The sequence below is a fragment of the Anser anser genome, assembly GCF_964211835.1.
Source record: "Anser anser genome assembly, chromosome: 15".
NCBI classification, from domain to species: Eukaryota; Metazoa; Chordata; class Aves; order Anseriformes; family Anatidae; genus Anser; species Anser anser.
The window spans coordinates 12107377-12126855 of record NC_139736.1 but is presented as its reverse complement, the minus strand read 5'-3'; the positions used below and the strand labels follow the sequence as shown (position 1 = coordinate 12126855).

At 41.1% G+C, this 19479-nt stretch overlaps 1 protein-coding gene across 18 annotated transcripts in view; it reads left to right on the top strand.

The window, feature by feature from the left end:
- CLUAP1 (clusterin associated protein 1) overlaps positions 1-19479 on the top strand; it is a 75211-nt gene that overhangs the window by 22807 nt on the left and 32925 nt on the right. For 16 of the 18 annotated variants that reach the window (XM_083800946.1, XM_083800951.1, XM_083800936.1 and 13 more), the window contains 3 exons: positions 2557-2640; positions 4722-4855; positions 6046-6187. In XM_083800946.1, the coding sequence (XP_083657072.1) occupies positions 2557-2640; positions 4722-4855; positions 6046-6187 (360 nt within the window). Of the gene's footprint in view, positions 1-2556; positions 2641-4721; positions 4856-6045; positions 6188-12700; positions 12919-19479 lie in introns of all 18 variants that reach the window. The other 2 variants (XR_014572895.1, XR_014572896.1) reach the window with 1 other exon arrangement.

The following is a 19479-nucleotide window of genomic DNA, read 5'->3' as shown; positions in this document are numbered from 1 at the left end:
TATTTTTAAATACTTTTCATAACATCTCCATAGTCTTTGTGGGGTATTTTATTTTTCTTCATGCACATTAATGTGAGCTATCTTCTTTTTATGGCCTTTGCCATAAAAGTTGCAGGGTCCTTCCTCAAAAGAGGTACTGAAAGTAAAAGCTTTCTCTTCAAGAGTTTTCATGGGGTGACAGGAAATGTCCCGCTGACAGATACCTATGGGAGCCTTTACAAACATCCAGTAATAAATTAATTTACCATTTTCATTTTCTCAAAGTGTATTTATTTTTCCATTATGATTTAGTGCCCACTTATATTTACTGCTCTGAAGTCTCACAGGTTAACGGCACTGTTTGTAGCAGTGAAGTGAAAAATGGGCATGCAAACGTAGACCCTTAGGGAGGAGCTGTGTGCCCATGGAAGCTGCAATGGTGCACCTGGGTTCACCTCTCGGTCTGCTGGAGCGCAAGGAGGACATTCATGGCACTGACTGCCTTCGTTTCGGTTCAGCTGTGGTTCAGTAATCAAGTCTGAAAACACAAATTGCTGCCTTAACTCTGCTCTTCATTGGCCTGACACACTTTTCCAAGCAGGCGTGACTCGAGGACTGAACCTCATTCTGGGCATTGATGTGGATTTCTCCATGAAGACTGTACGTAAAACTTCCACGGGTGGTAGAGGGAAGGTAGAAGGAGAGACATCAAACGTGTAGAGATGATTCCAACTTGAAATGGTGGCTCCTCAAAGGTATATCTGAAACCCATCAGTTACCCTGATCTGACACAGGTCAGAGTGACTTGTGCGTTATCTGTGGGTCCTTCACCAGGCTACTAAAAGGAAATTGGTAAGGGAGTTGGGTGTAATTAAAATCTAAGGTCCTTGCTGTTTCTTTTATCTTGTTTGAAAATGGAAAGGAAAATCATTTCCTTCCTCCTGCTGAGTGATAAACTATTTTGTTGAAAATACAGTCGCTTTGTAGCAGAGATCTCACTGTTGCCATCGGGAGAGCTGAGTGCACTTGGCAGGGCAGTGTTTCCAGCAGCTGATCTGGCTTCCTTTTCAGCTTCTGTGCATCTCGGCTCAGGTGGAGTCTTCACAAATGAACAGGCATTTTGTTGAGCTTGTGGATGCAGAATGGTCTCATAATAGCTACTGAGCTACATTATTCCTATCCGGCCTTCCTCCAAAAGCGTCTACCTGTGGAGTTATTCAGGAATATGTACTGTGCAGACTCTTCGCATCTTATATTCAACCAGACTGACTTTCTGCTGCTTGGCGCTTGTATTTCTGCGTGGGCAGGGGAACGTTCATAAGCACCTTAGGCGGCGTAAGCTGTCACTGCCACTAACAGATGTAGCTCCTGTCATTCCCCAACAGGATATTTCCCCTACTTCTCTTGTGCCCCCCCCCCCCCCCCCCCAAAAATAACAAAAGCCCTCCACACATCGTGTGGCAGGCTGATTCAGGGAGCTGATCCAGCAGAGGAATAAGCTCTGCACGAAAAGCAGCTTTTTTTGTCTGGGTGAGCTTCCCCATTGGATTCACTGTGCAACTCTCTGAGTTTGAGTTGGTGAGGCAGCGGGATGGAGTTGGGCTGCCTCCGCCAGTACGTGCTTACGCAAGCTGGAGTATCTGGCCTGGTAACGTAACGGAGTAATTGTATCTGCTGCCAGCAGCTGTCCTGTAGTAGGCTGGGTGCAGCCTGTTGCAGTGTGTGTAACGTGTTTTCAGGTTCTTAGTCAGACGTTCTCTAGGGAGATGCTATTTCTGTCTTTATCCACCTGCTTCCAAATGGTTTGCCGACATAAGATGATTTTAAGGACTTTGGGCTGGAAAAATCTCCCTCTTCTCCCAATCAAGCAACCAATTCAGTGTTTGTGTGTAATGACCTGGTCAGTTTTGTAAGACATCATACGGACGAGGGCATGCTGAATACTCCTAAGCCCATCCGTCCCCAAAACTGCTGTATGCAGAAGAGGTTTTTGGGGGGATATAAACAAGGAATGCAGTTTTGATGAGGAGTCTGAATCACTTGGTTACCTGAATCAGAGAAGCCCATACATCTGCATCAGCTCATTTCATATGGGTCTGCACCCACATGGGAAGCGCCTACGGACTGTCCCAACTGCCTGGCTTAGTTAGGTGGGTTCACACTGCTTGTGTCTCTGCAAATTTTTGACACTGGGCTCATCTGCCTGCACTGCTGTTTATGTGAGCTGCATTGTAATGATGAAACCTTCTGTATAATGTTGCACACTTTGCTTAACGTGTAATAACCTGTGCAGTTTCTAAAAAATCTGCATTCAAGAACAGTTGCAGTTCAAATGATAATGCTTACCTTGTTTTGAAAAGTTACCTTAATTGCTCCATGTTGATCCCAGCCTCACTTAACTGACTTTTTCATAACCTCCCATTCTTTTAATTGTTTGAGCCCTGGTGCATAAATACTAAATCCTATGCCATTTCTTATGCAGATGATTATGTTGTTGTTGCTTGACCGTCCTCTGTTCTGCAAATACTAATTTCTTAGTGTACTGTTTAAATTTATTTATGTACTTTTATTTCATAGGAAGCAAGAACAGAATCTATTGCCAGACCTTTGGAGATAAATGAGGCTGAGAAGATGATGAAAATTGCCATTGACTGTGTTCTGGTAAGCAAATTGATATTTAATTGCAAAATCATCATTCCTCTCCTGCAAGAAGAACGTAGTTGTTCTTATCAACAGCCTAGGGTTAAGCTGTAGCGCGCACATCACCTTCAACTGACTGGGCCAAGTAATGCTCTGCCTGGTTAGTTAACAGGTAGTGTGAAACTTCAACTAATGGCTAATGCAAGTTTTGGTCTTTGTGTTCTCACGTTTAATGTTACCTATGTTCATCAAGGCAGAGAGCAGTCTGTGATGACTCCTTGCATCGTGGCAATGAATATAGTGATGATCTTTGATTTCTGTGGAAAATCTGTTGTGTTCAAAGTGAACAGCCCTGTTAACTGTAACTGGTAGCTTTTCTTGGCAGAGTAGAAGAGGTGTCTGCACAGTGCTGATTATGAGCTGGCAGTCAGAAATCACAGCCTGCAGCAGAACGGATAAACTATGTTAGCAGCAGCGCCTTGGAGAACATGTTAAGAGCAACTCTGCTGCCAGACTGTTGTGCTGTATGGCTGTGTTGGTTTAATGTGCAGAAATATTCTCCCAGCTGAACTGACTTTGGTAACAAACCTGTGGTGTTGCTGTCAATACAGCTGTGTCAAAGAACAGCTTCCCTTGGCCTCTATCTTGGGAGAAAACAACAGAAAACCCCTCCGTGGTTTAGTCGTAATCCCTGCTTCTGGTAGGGGCTCAGCAGTAGTCCCAGAATCTCTACAGGAATGATTGACTGCATCAGCACAGAAATCTGCATGCCACCTCCATTGTTTAAGCTGTGTCAGTTTTACAGTCCTGGCTGCAAGGGGCATACTTGGTAACTCAAAATGTGTTGCTACCTCTGGGGTTGTGAAGGTGGGCTCTGGAAAAAGCATAGCTGAACTGAGAAAGGGGTGAGAAGAACTTGCACTGTGCTAATTAGTGGCATGCCAGTGCATCGTTACGGTTCTAGTTTCAGAAGTCCCTTGTCCTGGTCTCGGGAACATTGTCCTTGCTCCAGTGCTTGGGTTCCTGTATCTCTGAATCATTAGCTGCCCTGAGAGGCAAGTATGGTGGTTAATTAAATCCTAGTGAATACTGTAAGTTATTTAACTGCGAACTGTATCCAGTCCAATTGTATAATTACAAGGAGTGGAGTTCCAGGTTTTAAACAGCCAGCGCATAATCAATAGATACTCCTGGCGATCTTTGTTTCTGCTCCTACTTGCAGTCCATATCAACTCTAAATGTTGTTAATGTGCATTGATATTCTAGGCAGTAGTGCTAATAAACTACCAGGAAAATATTAGAGCAATGGAGAAATACCAATAACACATACCTCGTCTGGTTTAGTTCTGGACCAGTTAATGAAACGACCTATTATAGCTGTACAGCACATAACAATTACTTCTTGAATTTGAGCAACTGTGAAGTCCTTCTTCCCTTTCACTCAAGCGAGATTCAGAGTTTCTAGAGCATGAGCACCCTGAATGCACTCAGTTGTTCTAAAAAGCTTTCCCCTCCTTATTCCTGTAATGCGTTACAAATTTTGGGATGCTTCCCAGATTTTGAAAAGATGGATGCAGCAAGACTCAGAAGAGGATGAAGGTATTGGGATAGATTAACTTCTTTTCAAAAATAACATTTATCAGGAGGAAAAAGAATGTTGATAAAAGCCTAGATATTCCCTAAAATAGCGCCAAGAAATAAATACATTTCTCATCTGTGTTTGTTTAGATGCCTACCTGTTGAAAGACGACTTTCTATATCCTGTCAGATTTTTGGAGGGGGCTTCTTTCCTTCCCATCTTTTAGTACCATTTTGATGAAAAAGAAAGTAAGAAAGTTAAAGCTCAGGACAACTTTTTTTTTTTTCTTTAAGAATGCATGGGGAAAAAATAGGTATTTTAAATTTCTAAATGTATAGCTAGTTCGTTATCCTGGTCACAAAAAAAAAAAAAAATCATTCTCATTGCCTGGCTTGTTCTAGCTCATTGTTATAAAGTTTTATGAAAACATGTTATATGAGATAATACAGAAGGATGTTTAGCATCTGAAAGACAATTCTAATTATTCCAGTGCATGCTATGGCTTATCATCCTTCTCCTTTAGGAACAAGTCCAAAAGACTAAAGACATGTTGAATAATGTGGCTTTGGATGAAGCCAATTTGGAAGCCAAGATTGAAAAAAGAAAATTGGAGCTGGAAAGAAGCCAGAAGAGGCTACAGACCCTACAGAGTGTTCGGTAAAGCTTATGAACCGATTACCTACTGCATAAATGAGTGCTAGCATAAATGATGGTATTGTGTGTTCTTAATGCTTAGAGCAGCGAGGAGTGAAGTCTGTTAATGAGACTGAGATGATGGCCCGTGGGAGAAGGATTTTCATCTCTAGAGATGCCCAATCTGGATTGTAGTTGTTTATTTTTTCGGTTATTTTGTATTTGAAATCAGATTATCAGGGCTGTTAAAAGCCCCCAGAACATTATTTGGTGGGCTGCCTAGTTGCTGCTTGAGCTGTACAAAATGGTCAGGTAGTATGTCTTCTTTCCTTTGTCATTAAACATAAATGGAGACATGTACTTCCACTGAAAATGACATGTGGGGCAAGTATTCCCTTTGTTCCAGAGGCTTCCAGCATTCCCAGCCACCAAAGTAATTAGGCATCCCTTGTTGGGATAGGTTCCTCTGGGCAGTGACACAGCTTGCCATAAAATCAAAATGTTCAGATCCATGGTTTAGCTTGGTTAAATTAACCATGCCCCCTTGGTTAAATTGCAGATTTATGCAATCTATAAGATCATTCTCTATTTTTGAACCTCATATGAAGAAAAAAGAATATAAATATGAGAAAAATGAGTGGTGGGAAGAATAACATTGGATTCATATACACGTCGTGATCCAGAACACTTCAGTTGGTAGATGTGAAGCAGTGAACAGCAGTAGCATTCTGTGGGGCACAGCAGTAGGCACTGTGGTAAAAGGCCTCATCATTTACTCGTATCGGGACTAGTTATGCTTCTAATAACACTGTACAGTTTTGTTGCAGATAAGCCTCCAGTAAAGTAGGTGGCTTACCATCCATGCAACAAGCTGATTTTTTTTTTTTTTTTTTTGGAGTTAAGGAACAGCAAGCTGATTAATTTAGATTTGTCTGCTAAAGAGGCCAAAATGCTGCCTTCTGTTTGTTTGGAAAGGAATGGTAGTGGATATGCAGTAATGTTTCCTTTGCTATGTGTAATTTTCGTAGGATAGCGTAGTATTGCTTTGCCTCGTGCTTTTAGTCTCTGAAGTAGCGTGGAACCTTGGAAGAGAAGGTCCTTATAGATTAATACAGTAGACATGGAAAAGCAGCTGCAAAAACAGGAATGCTGTTCCAGATTTCTGCATGTACAGGTCTATGTTTCTCTGAGTAGTTTGTTCTTGTTGTCTGCAGTCCTGCTTTTATGGATGAGTATGAGAAGATAGAGGAGCAACTGCAGAAACAATACAGTAGTTACCTAGAAAAATTCCGTAATCTAACCTACTTGGAGCAGCTCCTGGATGATCATCGTCGGACAGAGCAAGAGATGTTTGAGGTAAAACAGTTTAGAAATGCTCATCAAGACTCTCTGTACTGTAGTCTTTGGCCTTATAACAGAAAATGTCATAATACCCCTTTGCCAAAGCAGCCTGTTGCTTGTAGAACCAGCTCCAAATGACCGGCAGTTTACTAATGTGCTGTAAAGTATGATTGCTCTTGGACAAACGTGATAATAGAGCTTTCTATTTTCGGTTAGTGAAGTTAAACCAATGTAACGATACCCCTTTCCAGACTAACTTTTCTTGATTCTTTCTTTCTCAATTGATGCCTTTTATTGTGTGGAGCATTTTCAGTATTTCTAATCTTCCTCTTGCTACATACAGTGTATGTGCTAAGAGTTTTAGACAGTTATTTTTGTTGTCTGCCAACAACTGATTTATAAGGGCTTCTTAGCACAAGGCTCTTCAATTTCCTCATAGTTGTTCTCTTCAATGAAAACAGCAAAAAGTAGCAGTGAAAAAATCAGATATGCTGGAATCCTCTCTCACAAAGACTTCACTTTATTTTGGCAGAAATTCTATTTTCTGCAGACTTACTGAATTGTATCAGTTCAGGGTGATTCTTGATTATCCAACAGGATAGAAAATATGCATCTCTATCTCATCTTATTTCATCCTTTCCTTTCCTTTGGGTGTTTACTGGACTGCAGCACTTTCAGCCAGCTTTTTATTCAGCTTCCTGTAGCTTTGTGGTTTACTGATATTATTGGCTTTTCATCCTTCTTGCAATCTTTACCCAGTACATTTTCTGTCTGCATTGAAAAGAGATGGTTCAGTGAATGATGTCCCCTTGGGCCTTAATCTTGGTGGGTGTGCTATACCTTGTTTGAGTGAAACAGTGCTTCCACTTTCTGGTCTCCTACCTTTCATATGCAGATTGTTTTATTTTGTCAACACAACTCACTCTCGTTCTTGGCAGAAGTTTGGGAGAGCTGCAAGTAGCGTTCCTTGTGTCTGGTCTACAACTGCACATTTTGCTTTTGTCATATCTGTATGAGCCTATTGATTTGGGGAAGAAAAAAAAAACAGTTAAGTCGTTTACCCCCAAGTTTAGTTAAAGTTTTTGTGACCTGTGCTTAGGCTAGAAATAAGATAAGGTAACTTTGTCTCTCTTTTTCCATGATGTCTCTCTTGAGCTGGTGACATTGTATCATTTTAGAAAGCTTTGCAATTCTGTAGAACTGATTGTGTCGAGAAACCTCCCCTTTGAGTATTGTCTGCACTCTTTCTGTGCATCTGAGCTGCACAACATGATGTACAGAGGGCTTCATAACCAGGCTCTCAGTTCTTTTTGCTGTCTAGAGAAAATACAGTAATGCCCGTCACCTCTGGGACACAGGAAAAGGATGCTCTATTTTGTTCAGAAGGCTCAAATATTTTACTGCATTATTTGCCTGAGGAGAAAGTCAATCTGTATTTTAAAAGATAACATGGGCATTTGACAACTTGTTAATTGTTGTGAACCAACTTCCTATTAATCTCCCTTATTATAAGCTATCTGTCTCTGTAGAAACTGTCACATATTTCTAACCAGTAGCGAGCTTCATATTTTCATGTGTCTTGTTTAATAATACTCTAGTTCTTCCCCATCTCTTTGGAAGAAAAAAAAACCCTCCTCAATTAAATCATACTCTTGAAATGAAGCCTAAAATCTGATTTATTCTTTTCCCTTCTGTTCAAATGTCATTGAGACTTAATACCAGAGGTAGAAATGTTTTGAATTCGACTACCTGGAACTGTTTATAAATTCATGCACAGAAGTTAGTAATGAGTTGGCTTACAGCTCTTGAGAGGATTTTTGTTAAAAGATAATAAGATGAAGGAAAAGCCTTTGCCATTCAGGAATGTTCCTGTGCTTAGAATATGGAGAGCACTTTTTATTTTCCTTCTTCTTTCTGTGAGGTGCCTGGAGAATCCATATAGATTCTTTGGCTTTTAATTTAGTAGGCTAAGCAGATAGTGATATTTCAGCATTGTGCAGAATTAAAGAGTATTAAAGGCTGTGAAAAAAAGATGTGTCTTTCTCTGCGTACTTCTGTTACTTGTTATATGCGGTACACATTAGCCAGCATCAGAACTGGAAACTTCTTAAACGTGTGTTTTATGTTAACATTAAAATAGCATCAAGTCTTCTGCACTTGGAATGTGCTCTTGCCATGGTTGAGTGTTCCTAACAATGATCTCAAGCGATCTAGTTACCTTGCTTAAACCATCTGTAAAATGCATTGTGTTAGCTTAAATCAGCAGTTTACCTGTCTAGTTCCATAGCTTGAGCTAAGCCCTGAAAAGACCCTGAGACCATTTCATTTCACTTCCCATAGGTTAAAGTCTGTTAAATCTTTTCCTGAGGCAATGTTTGAGAATACTGTCCCATTCCTCCCCCCCCCCCCCCCCCCAAAAAAAAAAACAAAACACAAACAAACCACAAAACAAAAAAGACAAACAACAAGGGAGGAAAAAAAGGTACCTTTGACAGTTTTTGTTCAGACTGAGGAAAAGAGCATGGGTATGAAGAACAGAAAACTAGAGTATCTAAAATACTTAGAATGTTTAAAGAGTGAGGCTCTAAACGTCCCTTTGTGGGCAGCAATCCAGCGACTCAAGCAGCGATGACTGCTTTGTTGCAGAAGCTGTTGCTTTGGTAAAAGAAGAGGTTGTGCGTGTCTTTTACAGCCAGATTCTCAGGAGTGCTGGAGTCCAAGCTAGTATATGAAGTCATGAGATGTCAGTGCTTGAAATCAGGCTCCAGGACTTGGTAACTGAAAGAGAATGAAGAATCTGGGTCCTGACTAGGCCAAGAGACTTGCTGGCACTCTCGTAGCTCCAAACTGGTGGGAGGGTATTTTTATTTTTAAGAGTGCGGTGTTTAATCCATTTTGTGTTAGTCTCTCACCAAGCTGGAACACCAGGGCATTATTCTGACTTCTTGGTCTGCTTTTCAGGTAGTGTTTCTTCACCTTTGGTATGTGTTGGTGAAGCAAAACAGGGGGTGGTTTTCTTACATGCTTGAAAAAAGGAATTTGCTCCAAGCTGATGCTGAATGCCGTCTTAGAGTTTATCATCTCTGTATCACTTTTAGAATCAACAGAGGAAAAATAACTGGGATAATTGCATTTAATCCATTTTAATATGCAGTCTCTTGAACTGTCAAAAATACTGAAAATTGTGTTGATTTTAACTGTGATTTGTCTTTTGTTCCACCAAACAAATCTTAATTATCTTGTGTGGTAGAAGTGAGAGTCAACTCTTTTATCGTTGCAGTGTATTTTGTTAAATAGCTTGCTAGGAAAAGCAACAGCAACGTAATTAGATTAATCCAGCACTCTGTGTGCTGTTCAGTACTGAGGGCTGTTTCCTGGATCACTTTCCTTGACTGCTTGCATGTCTTAAAGAGGAATTTTTGTTCTGATTGAGAGACTGTTGCTGAATAACGAGACTAATCTCTAGCGTGCTTAGACTCAAAGCCGTTTGGTAGCCTGCTGACGTAGCAGGGCTAATGACATAGGCCAGAGTGCATTTCCTAATTAGAAAAGTGATTTAAAGATTGTACCCAAGCACACAGATTTAATTAAGTGACATTGAGCAGTGGAAGCACTCCAGCCTTTCCAAACCGCGGTGCTGGTTGTTTGTGTGGATTTTTTGGGTTTGTTCTTTCAAGCGGGAGGTGTGTGGCTGCTCGGAGAGCTGCGCTCCGGAGCTCGCGCCGCCACGGCCTCGAGCTTCCCGTTCCTATTTTACTTGCCACCCGGTGACTGTGATAACAGGGAGCAGCGTTTGGAGGACAATTGGCGGTAGTCTCCTGCCAAGCACCGGACTGAGAAATATCCGTCGGTGTTAAAAGGAACTTGAAGGCTTGCTATTGAGTCTCAACTTAAAGAATTGGCAGAACTGAACAGTTAATTGATGATGAAATTACCACCTGCAGAGTGCCTGGCTGTTTGATGTGGAAACCCTTTGAAATGTATGAAAAATACGAAATTATTTGTCTGTTATCAACTCTCGTTTGTGGAAATGTCAGAAGTCCTTACATGACTCCTCTTTTGAGTGAGTTTCTCACATTTATTGACAAACTGTCATGCACTATTTATTATTGGATCCAAGGAATTTAAATAAGGGTATTTTGTCTTTGTGGTTTCCTTAGCCATTTTTTCATTTTTCAGTCACCTCTTTTATTCTGTTTCCGTTCTCTTGTGCTGCTCATGGCACTAATCCATCTTCTTGCATGTCCGCACAGAAGCAGGGATTTATGTGCCGTGTCTTCTGACAGATTTGTTCTTATTTTTCTACTATGTAAAAAGAGTCGATGCTCTTCATTAATTTTCATCCTATTTTTAAGACAAAATTGGTTCTGATGTTTAGCCATTAAAGTTATTAGAACTTTGACTGCTGTAAAATTCAAAGTTTCAGGGGTTTTCAGACTGGGGGCTGAATTTTTGGACTGTAATAGATGCCTGTCCTTTAAAGGACAGCACAGGCTAATACAGTTAGAAAGGCATTTTTGAAACTAGTTTGTGTAATGCCAGAATAACATGGCAATATCCTTTAGCATTTGCTGGCCTTTTTTCTAGACAGAATATACTTATGTTTCTTTTGCGCTTTGCAGAGGGCATGCTTGGAGTATTTTCTTCAGCTACTTCCTACTGATGTGTTTTAAGACTGCTTTTATGATGGTACTGTGAAATCTCGACTAAGAAATGCCATGGAGTGGTGGACATGGAAAAAGATGTTCTAAGCTACTCTGTCATTATCTTTGGTTTGGGATTGCTTAAACCATTTTTCTTTTCACCATTCTGATATTACTTTCAATAAGCAGTCCATTATGATGAAAGGTTAAGCAAGGGAAAAAAACAAACTGCATCGTGACTTTCTCTTCGTAACCCACCCTACCCAGATAAAATCCTGTCTTCATTTACCTAACGCTTTCCTATCAGAGCTCCATACCTGAAGCAGGTGCTTTATTCTGAACATGTACGTATCAGGGATATCTGAGTTCTGCTGCTCTCCAAGATAATCTTTGGTTCTGCTGTTTTGCTTTTTGTCTTTTGCCTTGCACTATCCCTTTGAAATATTAAATCTAGACATTCCCATTGCAATGTCTGCTTACTGAAATAGCCAGACAGAAGGTTAATATGAAAAGCGTTTGGTTACAGTCTTTAATCTTCTAGCTAATGTGCACTTGAATTATGACTGTTTGGAAACATTTTTATAGGTATCAGGAGAGCACTCCTGGTACAGCATAGCTAAATTATATTGAATATCAGATGTAAAAGTAAGCACGGGCATCTTAATTGTTGATTGCTTCTGTTCTGGCATTTAGTCCAGTCTACAAGTACAACAGTGATGGTGGGCTGAGTCACAGAAATCCGATAATGGAGAAATGTGGAAAAAAACAGAAGAGGAGGAAGGGATCGCATAGGCAGAGAAGGAGGGCAATGGAGCATTGGGAGGAAAAGACATAGGAAACTGCTGGCCTGAGAAATTACGGTCAAACAGTAGGAGAAGATGGTGGAGACAAAGAAAAGGTGGGAGGGCATGTGAAGAGCAAGCTAGAAAAGATGGAGGTTACAAGGAGCTTTTGCTGCACACGTTCTTTCCACTGAAGCAAAAATCTGCAATCCCCTACCAATACCATGGCAACTGGAGCTGGAGTCTCAGAGGTACCTCGAACTGCCCTGAAGTGGTTGTGTGCTCCTGGTGCTTTATTGACACTGTCTCACCTTAAAAACCTTAGCATAAACTTTTTGGGAAATGAAAACAATTGAGACATATGTTTCTCAGTGCTCAAAGGTCCACGTATTTGTTACTGTTCTCTGGACATGTGATGTGCCATATGGGCAAACTAGCTTGCGTTTGTCTCCTGGATTTGGGGTCATTTGACTCAAGGCTTTGTGTTCCTTTTATTCGACAGACTCTAGAACTTTTTGCAGACTCAGAGATCAAACAACAGTTGATTAAAACCCTAACAATACCACTTAAAACTCACTGTATCTACTGCACGATAACCCCTAGTTTGGCTTCGGAAGAATAAAACTGTGATATTTGAGAAGCCCTAACTGTTTTCTGGTGGCTCAGGAGGTACAAGTATAGAACTGAAACTCTGTATTGAGAACTTTGTTTTCACTCCACTTGCTAAATTAAAAAGGGAGCCAAGATGAGATTTAAAATGTTTCAGTGAGCTAGGGATACGTGGGAAAGCAGAGAGGTTTTTGAATAGGCCAATACGCATCTGGCGATAGAGAAGAAAGCCAAGACTGCTGGGGCTTGGTAAGAGGAGAATGATGCAGGAATGCAGGTCATCTCTGCTCTCACATCAAATTCTGACACAACCTGAAGTGGGATTCATTAAAAGAATTGAGGGGGTGGCAGGACTGAAGATGACTTCCCAGAGTGGCTGCTAAATCGTCTTGCGCTTGTTACCGCTGTCAGTTTTTGGAAGGAGCTACTCAGTACAGGTTCATCACTTAGAGGTTTTTTTCTGAACAACAACAATGTTCATATTCTGCCCTCAGCAGCCCACGAACTCCTCAGCAGTAAGAGGTGGAGAGGATCCTTGTGCATCTGGGCTTGGTGCTGCGCTGGATACGAACCCCCTGCATAGGCTGCTCCAGGCTAGTTCTTTGCTGCTGCTGCAAACCCGCTGTCATCCTGTTAGATATGAAATGCTCTGCAGCTGGGGAAGGAAGATGGGGACAGTGTCCACTAAGTACTGCACCGTAGTAATTCGCAGGTAACTTCTCTGTCATGCCAGCAATTGTTTCCATAAAGCACGAGTTGTAACAGCTTGCAGTGATAGCTTAGCTTGGAAATCCACGAATGCTGCTAGAGATCAGAGACTGTGCAGCCTCTTAAGTTCTTGGGTTGTCTTGCTGAATTTCTTCTGCAGTGACCCCATTCCTGAAGAAACATTAGAGGATAATGGTGTCTTTTGTGTGTTCAGAATGCACTGCCTTTCAGTTTTTAAGTATTCTCTTATCTGATCTTATTTGGCAAGAAAATAGGATAAGAGGATTGTTCACGTGGTGGTCTTTCTGTCTTCCCTGTATGCCTGAGTTACGCTTCTGAATATTCACAAGTATTTTACATGAATGACTTATATAACGGAAATCTAGCTAAGTAGAAGACAAAGCAGAAAACAATTATAAATCACTTGAAGCAACACTGATCAAGTGGATCAAGTTTCTTTTTGTTCCAGCCTCCCCCCCCCCCCCCCCAAGATCAACACAAATAAAAAAAAATCATTACAAGAAACCTTTTAATAAGTGGTTACAAGCCCAGGAATTGGTTGAAAGAAAAAGCCCAAATAACAGTTATTTTGGGACTGACATTTTGCAACTGATTTGCACCAAATGACATAAGTAGGTAATGTTAAAATGATGTGAGCAGCAGAGGCAGGTAGCTATGAAACACTGGCATTTTGATTCACACAAACATGCATAATCTCAATGTGAAAAACAGGTTGTTTTTTATATAATGTTAAATAGTAGAGTAATTCTCAGATTTCCAGCTGTGTAGAAACAATTTCTAGTTATGTGAAATATATGAAAATGAAAGACTGTGCAAGTATGAACAGAACAAGAAGCCTTGTGTCAGACACCCACCTAGCACACGGGCTGGTGGTAGGAGATACGGCACCTCCCAGAGTCCTTCCCTTCATCCTGTGAATGCTCCAGAATGCTGTTGGGGTTCACAGAAGTTGGTTCTGGTGTTGAGATGGATACCAGCACCCTAAATTGGGAGCTGTACCAGTTCAGAAGCATTCCAAGAGGATCAAGCATTGGGATTAAGGAAAGGTAAGAAATGCCAGGGCATCTTTCTGCCCAGGGACTATGGGTCATATTTGTATTGCCAGGATTCCATATTCATTCTCACTTGGCCTTGTATCGAGCACAATGTAGTCCTGAAATCAACGGGAACCTCCATTTTAAGGCCACTAGATTCTCCGAGGGCCTTCTTTTTTAAATCCGTTGAGCTGTGAAGCTGTGTGCCTTTCTCTTGCTCAAGCTCTGTTGCATCTTTGAGAGGTCAGCCTGTTAAGCAGGGTCTAAATCCCTTTGGCAGTTTGCATTTGCTTGAAATACCTGGTGGTGGCCATCTTTTAACAAGAAACAAGAGTATCATATAGCGCATCCTACATCTGAGTTTCTTCTCAGCACAAGGAGATTTAAATCAACAGTGTCTGTTTCTTAATCTGCACACTAGGCTGGAATGAAGCTACCCTGAAATGAGGTAAGAGCTTATGTGGTGAAGAACACAGAATTACTGAAAAGTAGAGAATAATGTGTAAGGTGAAACCTGATGTTTTTGTAGATCAGTGGTTGCCCAGAAATTATTACTTATTTTGTGTTAAAGAATAGCCTGATGTATGTGAACAGTCCTAGAAATAGTGTTTGCTATTCCTTTCAACAGAGATTTGTCTGCGTCATAAGTCTTGTCTACTTTATTCTTCTCTAGCTCATCACAATGAGAAATTAAAAAAAAAAAAAAGGCCTTATCTCTGTTATCTCTGTCTTCTGGCGTTGTAGCTAGAGCACTGTCTTGGTGAGCAGGAACTAGGAGCTCAAATATTGTCAGGCAGGAGAAGTTGTAAAACCTAGGTCTCTAAGTCCTGTGCTAGGGTTCTAACAACAGTGCTGTTAAGACAGAGGCTTGCTGGTGCTGCCTCTTAATTTGAAGCTTGACTGGTGGGAATGAAAAAATAAACTGAAGTGCGTGTCAGCCACCTGTAGAAGAGATTCTTTGCTGTAAGAAACATGGGCTGTACTGGAACTAATTGATCTCAAGATGAAAGCAGATTCTGTTGTCAATTCCTGGAACCATTGAGTTCAACAAGAATTACCACCCTGTAATATAATAAATGCTATCCTTGAAAATAGCAAGTGATCCTGGCTCCCCTTGGAATGCTTAAAGGTTTGTGCTACCTGTGACACAGGGAGAGGATAATTCTGCTGTTAGATTTTAGCGGTGATGGGACAGTGACTGCTTGATGGTGGTAAACAAGATACAGCTGTGACTACTAACTTCCAATCAATACTAATTTGGATGATAATTTCTTCACACAGTGCAAACTGACCTCAGGTTTACATTGCGGAATTATACATTAATTCAAATAAATCATACATCTAACCAATATAGCTTGTAAGCTAGTACAATAAAAATGTAATACATGGAGGGAATGCTCAATGAGCTGTTATTGAGTCATTATAATTCACGTCTTCCACAAAAGCGAATTGGAAAAATAGAGAGGAGCCGTTGTGATGGTAAACTTGCTCTAAATCTGATGATGACTACATTTGAGTCGCAGGGTAAAGTCCATCCTCTGCATCCCCTGTGACACAATTTCAGGTAGTAGTGAATTCCTGAGTGTTAGTGCTGATTTGAAGCTTGTATGAAAGCGTTTTAACTGGAAAATTCTGGGCAGAAAATGTTAGTCTGGGATTTCTACCCCCCCCCCCCTTTTTTTTTCCTCAGTTCTGTTTGGATTCTATCACTCAGCACTAGAGGATGATTTAGAGGCCTGTGATCTCACCCAGTCTCATGATGCATTCTGGCTGCTTCCCTTCCAACCCTTTTCTCTTCTGTCTCTTCCTGATCCTCTTGAGCTATGCCCTGTCGTAGGTGGTCACAGAAATCCTCAGCGACCCAGTGCTGTATTACCTGTAACGTTCTGCTCCCTCAACTCTGATCTGTGGTTCTTGGATGGTTCAGGAGTATTTCTTGTATCCTTTTGGGGCCTTTAACTTCAGGCCTTTAGTCAGCTTTATTGAACCTGGATCTTTATGTGGAAGAGGAAACTAAGCCTAGTATAAGCATGCTAGACTTACCTGTAGGCAGCATCCCTGTGCTTCTTTAACCAACTGAAAAAAGGCGTTCAAGCTTGTACTTATCCTTGTGAAGCATGACATTGCACCATTCCTTGTTTCCAAATGGCCCAATTTATGTGAATAATGAGATGGCTCTGGCTGGTGGCACAACAAAGTGTGCTCTGGGAGTAGTGTTGGAAAAGCAGTTCAGCAGAAACATTTGGCATAAATGTCATCTGTGTGTTTTATGAAGGCTTCTCCACATTTATGATGCCTCTTTCCCTTTATTATTGAACGAATTGAGGTAGTCCAGGGAAAATTTACATCAATCTGCAAAGTGACCCATGCTGTATAAAATGCACACGTAGATGTGGGGGGAAACTGGCTGCCCCAAGAAGTAATGAAAATAGGGTGCATGTGTGCATATAAGAAGGGATCCTGATCACTGAAGCCTCAAAAAGTGGGGAGGGAAGGTCATGGAATAAAGGAGGATTTGAAGCATCAAGTTCATAGGAGCCAGCGTTGACTTCAGAACTGGCAGAGCTCGTAATGAAGGAGATAAAATTATAGAGAGCTCAACTGCCATCCTTCTCAGGAGCCTTCAGGTAGCTTATGTCAAATTCTTTGAATTGCCATCCATCATAATATATAGCACAAAAGAAGTTCAGTACAGCAGTGGGGATGACTATCTGGGGTAGTTTGTGTTTTTTGTTTTTAATAGAAAAATGGTCAAAAGAGGTAAATAACGTTTAAGCCTGCTTCACACTGATCACTGATTCACAGATTAATTCTGGTTGGAGAGGACTTTGTGAGGCCTCCAGCCAAACCTACTGCTCAAAGAAAGGTCAGCTATGGCATCGGACCGCGCTGCTCAAAACTCTATCCATACGGGTCTTGAAAGCCTCCAAGGACAAAGACTGCACGGCCTCCCTGGGCAAGCTGTTCACTGTTTGACCATTTGAATGAAAAACAATGTGTATGTGGCAGAGACGGTGGAGTAAGCTGTGCAGAAAGATTTTATCTTGATGCACAGTGCATCAAGAAACCTGCCACTGGGAGAATAACCAATTTACTTCATAAGGACAAGAGGGGAGAGCTGTAGGGGGAAGCAGAGGTTTACACGAAGCATAAACATGGCCCTCCAGTCTATAGGGCAAGTCGTGAAACCCAACCAGTAGTGCAAGAGTGAACACTTACCAAGGTGGAATTTGTCACCCTGAGCTAATTTGCTCTTTCTATTTAGTCCCATCCGTTTGAGTTCCTGAGGGGAAAGCATTAATTTCAAGGTGAGACCTTCATGCGCAGTTTGCTTATTCAAGAGGGTGAGTAGCCGATCCGCCGAAAGTCTCAGGACACCACCTCTCAACTTCACTTTATGAAGTGTGCTGTTCAGTTTCAATTCCAATTTATCTGTTCCGCGAAAAGTGGTTATTGCAGTGCTTGTGAGTTGGAAGTACTGAAGTCAAAACTGCTCAGTAACTATGGGAGTTTTAGGAAGAAGTATGTGAGAAACATTAAACCAATATAATTTCAAAATGCTTCCTATGGATTATGTTTCATCCTGTTATGTTTAGTGTTTTCTTTGAATGTCCTTTACAGGTTGTGGCCTGAGCTTGGTAGCATTAAGAGCTGCTATGGTGGAATAGCATTAGTGTAGGTAGTTTAGGCTGTAAATCACAGCTTTCTCTCTCTCTGCCTTCTGCTGTTCAGGTGACATCCTGCAAAGGCACAGCCGGGCAGCTTGGTACTGGCTTCACTTTCCCACAGATCCTTGACAGCAGCTTGCCTTCCTAAAGACATTCTCCAAAATGGTCATCGTGAGAGCTCATACTGATATTTTAATACTATGCTATCTTTCCTTTATGATAAATTTAATTACATTAGAAAACATTTTAGTCTTTTTCTCCCTTTTATGATAGCATGAATGGCATTTGGTTAATTATCATGTGTTTCCTTGTAAAGATAAGCGGTTCAAGAAAATTTCAAGTCTTTTTGCATCTTTGGTTGATGGAAGTGCGCTTTGGTAGTGACCTATCAGATCTAATTATTTTGCTAAATGTGATCGCTGGAGTTTGTCTTGGGGAGGATGCAGTGTTCTCCATGTACTGTGAAGCAATGAATGTGAACGTCTTTGTGATTCTGCCGAGCTCCTTTCAGTACGAAGTTGGTGCTTCACTTGGATGAGTATTATTCTGTCAGCTTTAGTGACTAATACTCTTCTGCCCCATTTATTCAAGTACCTTTAGTGTGTCTATTACAGTACTCCCTGTGAACACTTCTTCTACCGCAAAAAGCAGCAAAACATGAGGCTAGCAGGGTTTAAGACAGGAAAAGAGCAGACTGGAAAGACCAAATCATGTTGTAAAGTAGCGTGAGATTTGCTGTTTTTTCAAAAAAAATTATTCTAGATAGATATATCATCGACGGGTGTTTGTAATGGCTAGCTGGGACAGAAGAATAGTTTCAAGGTAAACAATTTTCTCTGAAGAAGGACAATGAATCAAATTCATTATTTAAAATAATGGCACTGGCAGAAATGAGCTGCTCCCCCCTTTCCACCATCACTGTAGGGACAGTGTTATGATAACAGTTGGTGAATTTCTGTTGAGTATCAGTTAAGCGTATAAAATACTCTCAAGTATGCTTTATGTGTGTTTCAATAGAAATGATTACTGTAAAAATGGCTGTTAATGATGAGAGGCAATGACTGTTTCAGGACATAAAATTGAGGGAGAAGATGGGAATAATGAGACCAGGGAGGAGACAGATGGTCCTGTAATAGGGGCTGGTGATTTTCAATTCATTCGTTGTGTGCCCATCCATTGGAAGGATGACCTCTCTTTTAAAATAAATAAATAAATAAAAAATGGCCAGAGGTGGTGATTTTCAGACATGCCTCAGGCCAAAATGGTAAAGAGGTATACACGTACGTAAAAGTTATCTATTAGTGTGAACTTAGAGTGATCCAGAGAATCTGCTAGGACGAGGTTGTGTTTTCTTTCTGATGCAGAGTTCTGTGTTTGAAGCAGTGACTCGCTTGTTGGAGGCCCCAATCTCCAAAGCACTGTCCTTGATTTAATGCCAGGACGGAGGGAGGTTGTGGCTTTTTGCATTCATCAGGAAGCTACCTCCCAGTGATAGCAGTTCACAAGTACTGAGGTGGTGGCATCAAAGGAAAGCAACCTCTAGATGCAAAGTCTGTCTTCCAGCCAGGGAGCCGGGGACCTGCAAGCCAGCTCCACTGTGGTTCTGTGCTGTTCACCGAGTGCAATACCATGTGGTATGGAGAGGAGTATTTTTTTGTTGTTGTTGACTTTTCAGACTTGGTAGCTTCTATAGGAAAGTGAAAGTCTTTATCCAATGACTGCAGGTGAGATGGGAAACCAGAGAAACCCAGCTGTGCCTTTGATTTCTTTGTTGTTTCTTTTACTGAAATGATATGATGTGCTAAGAACATGACTTAAGCAGCTCAAAGTTTGAGGTTAAAA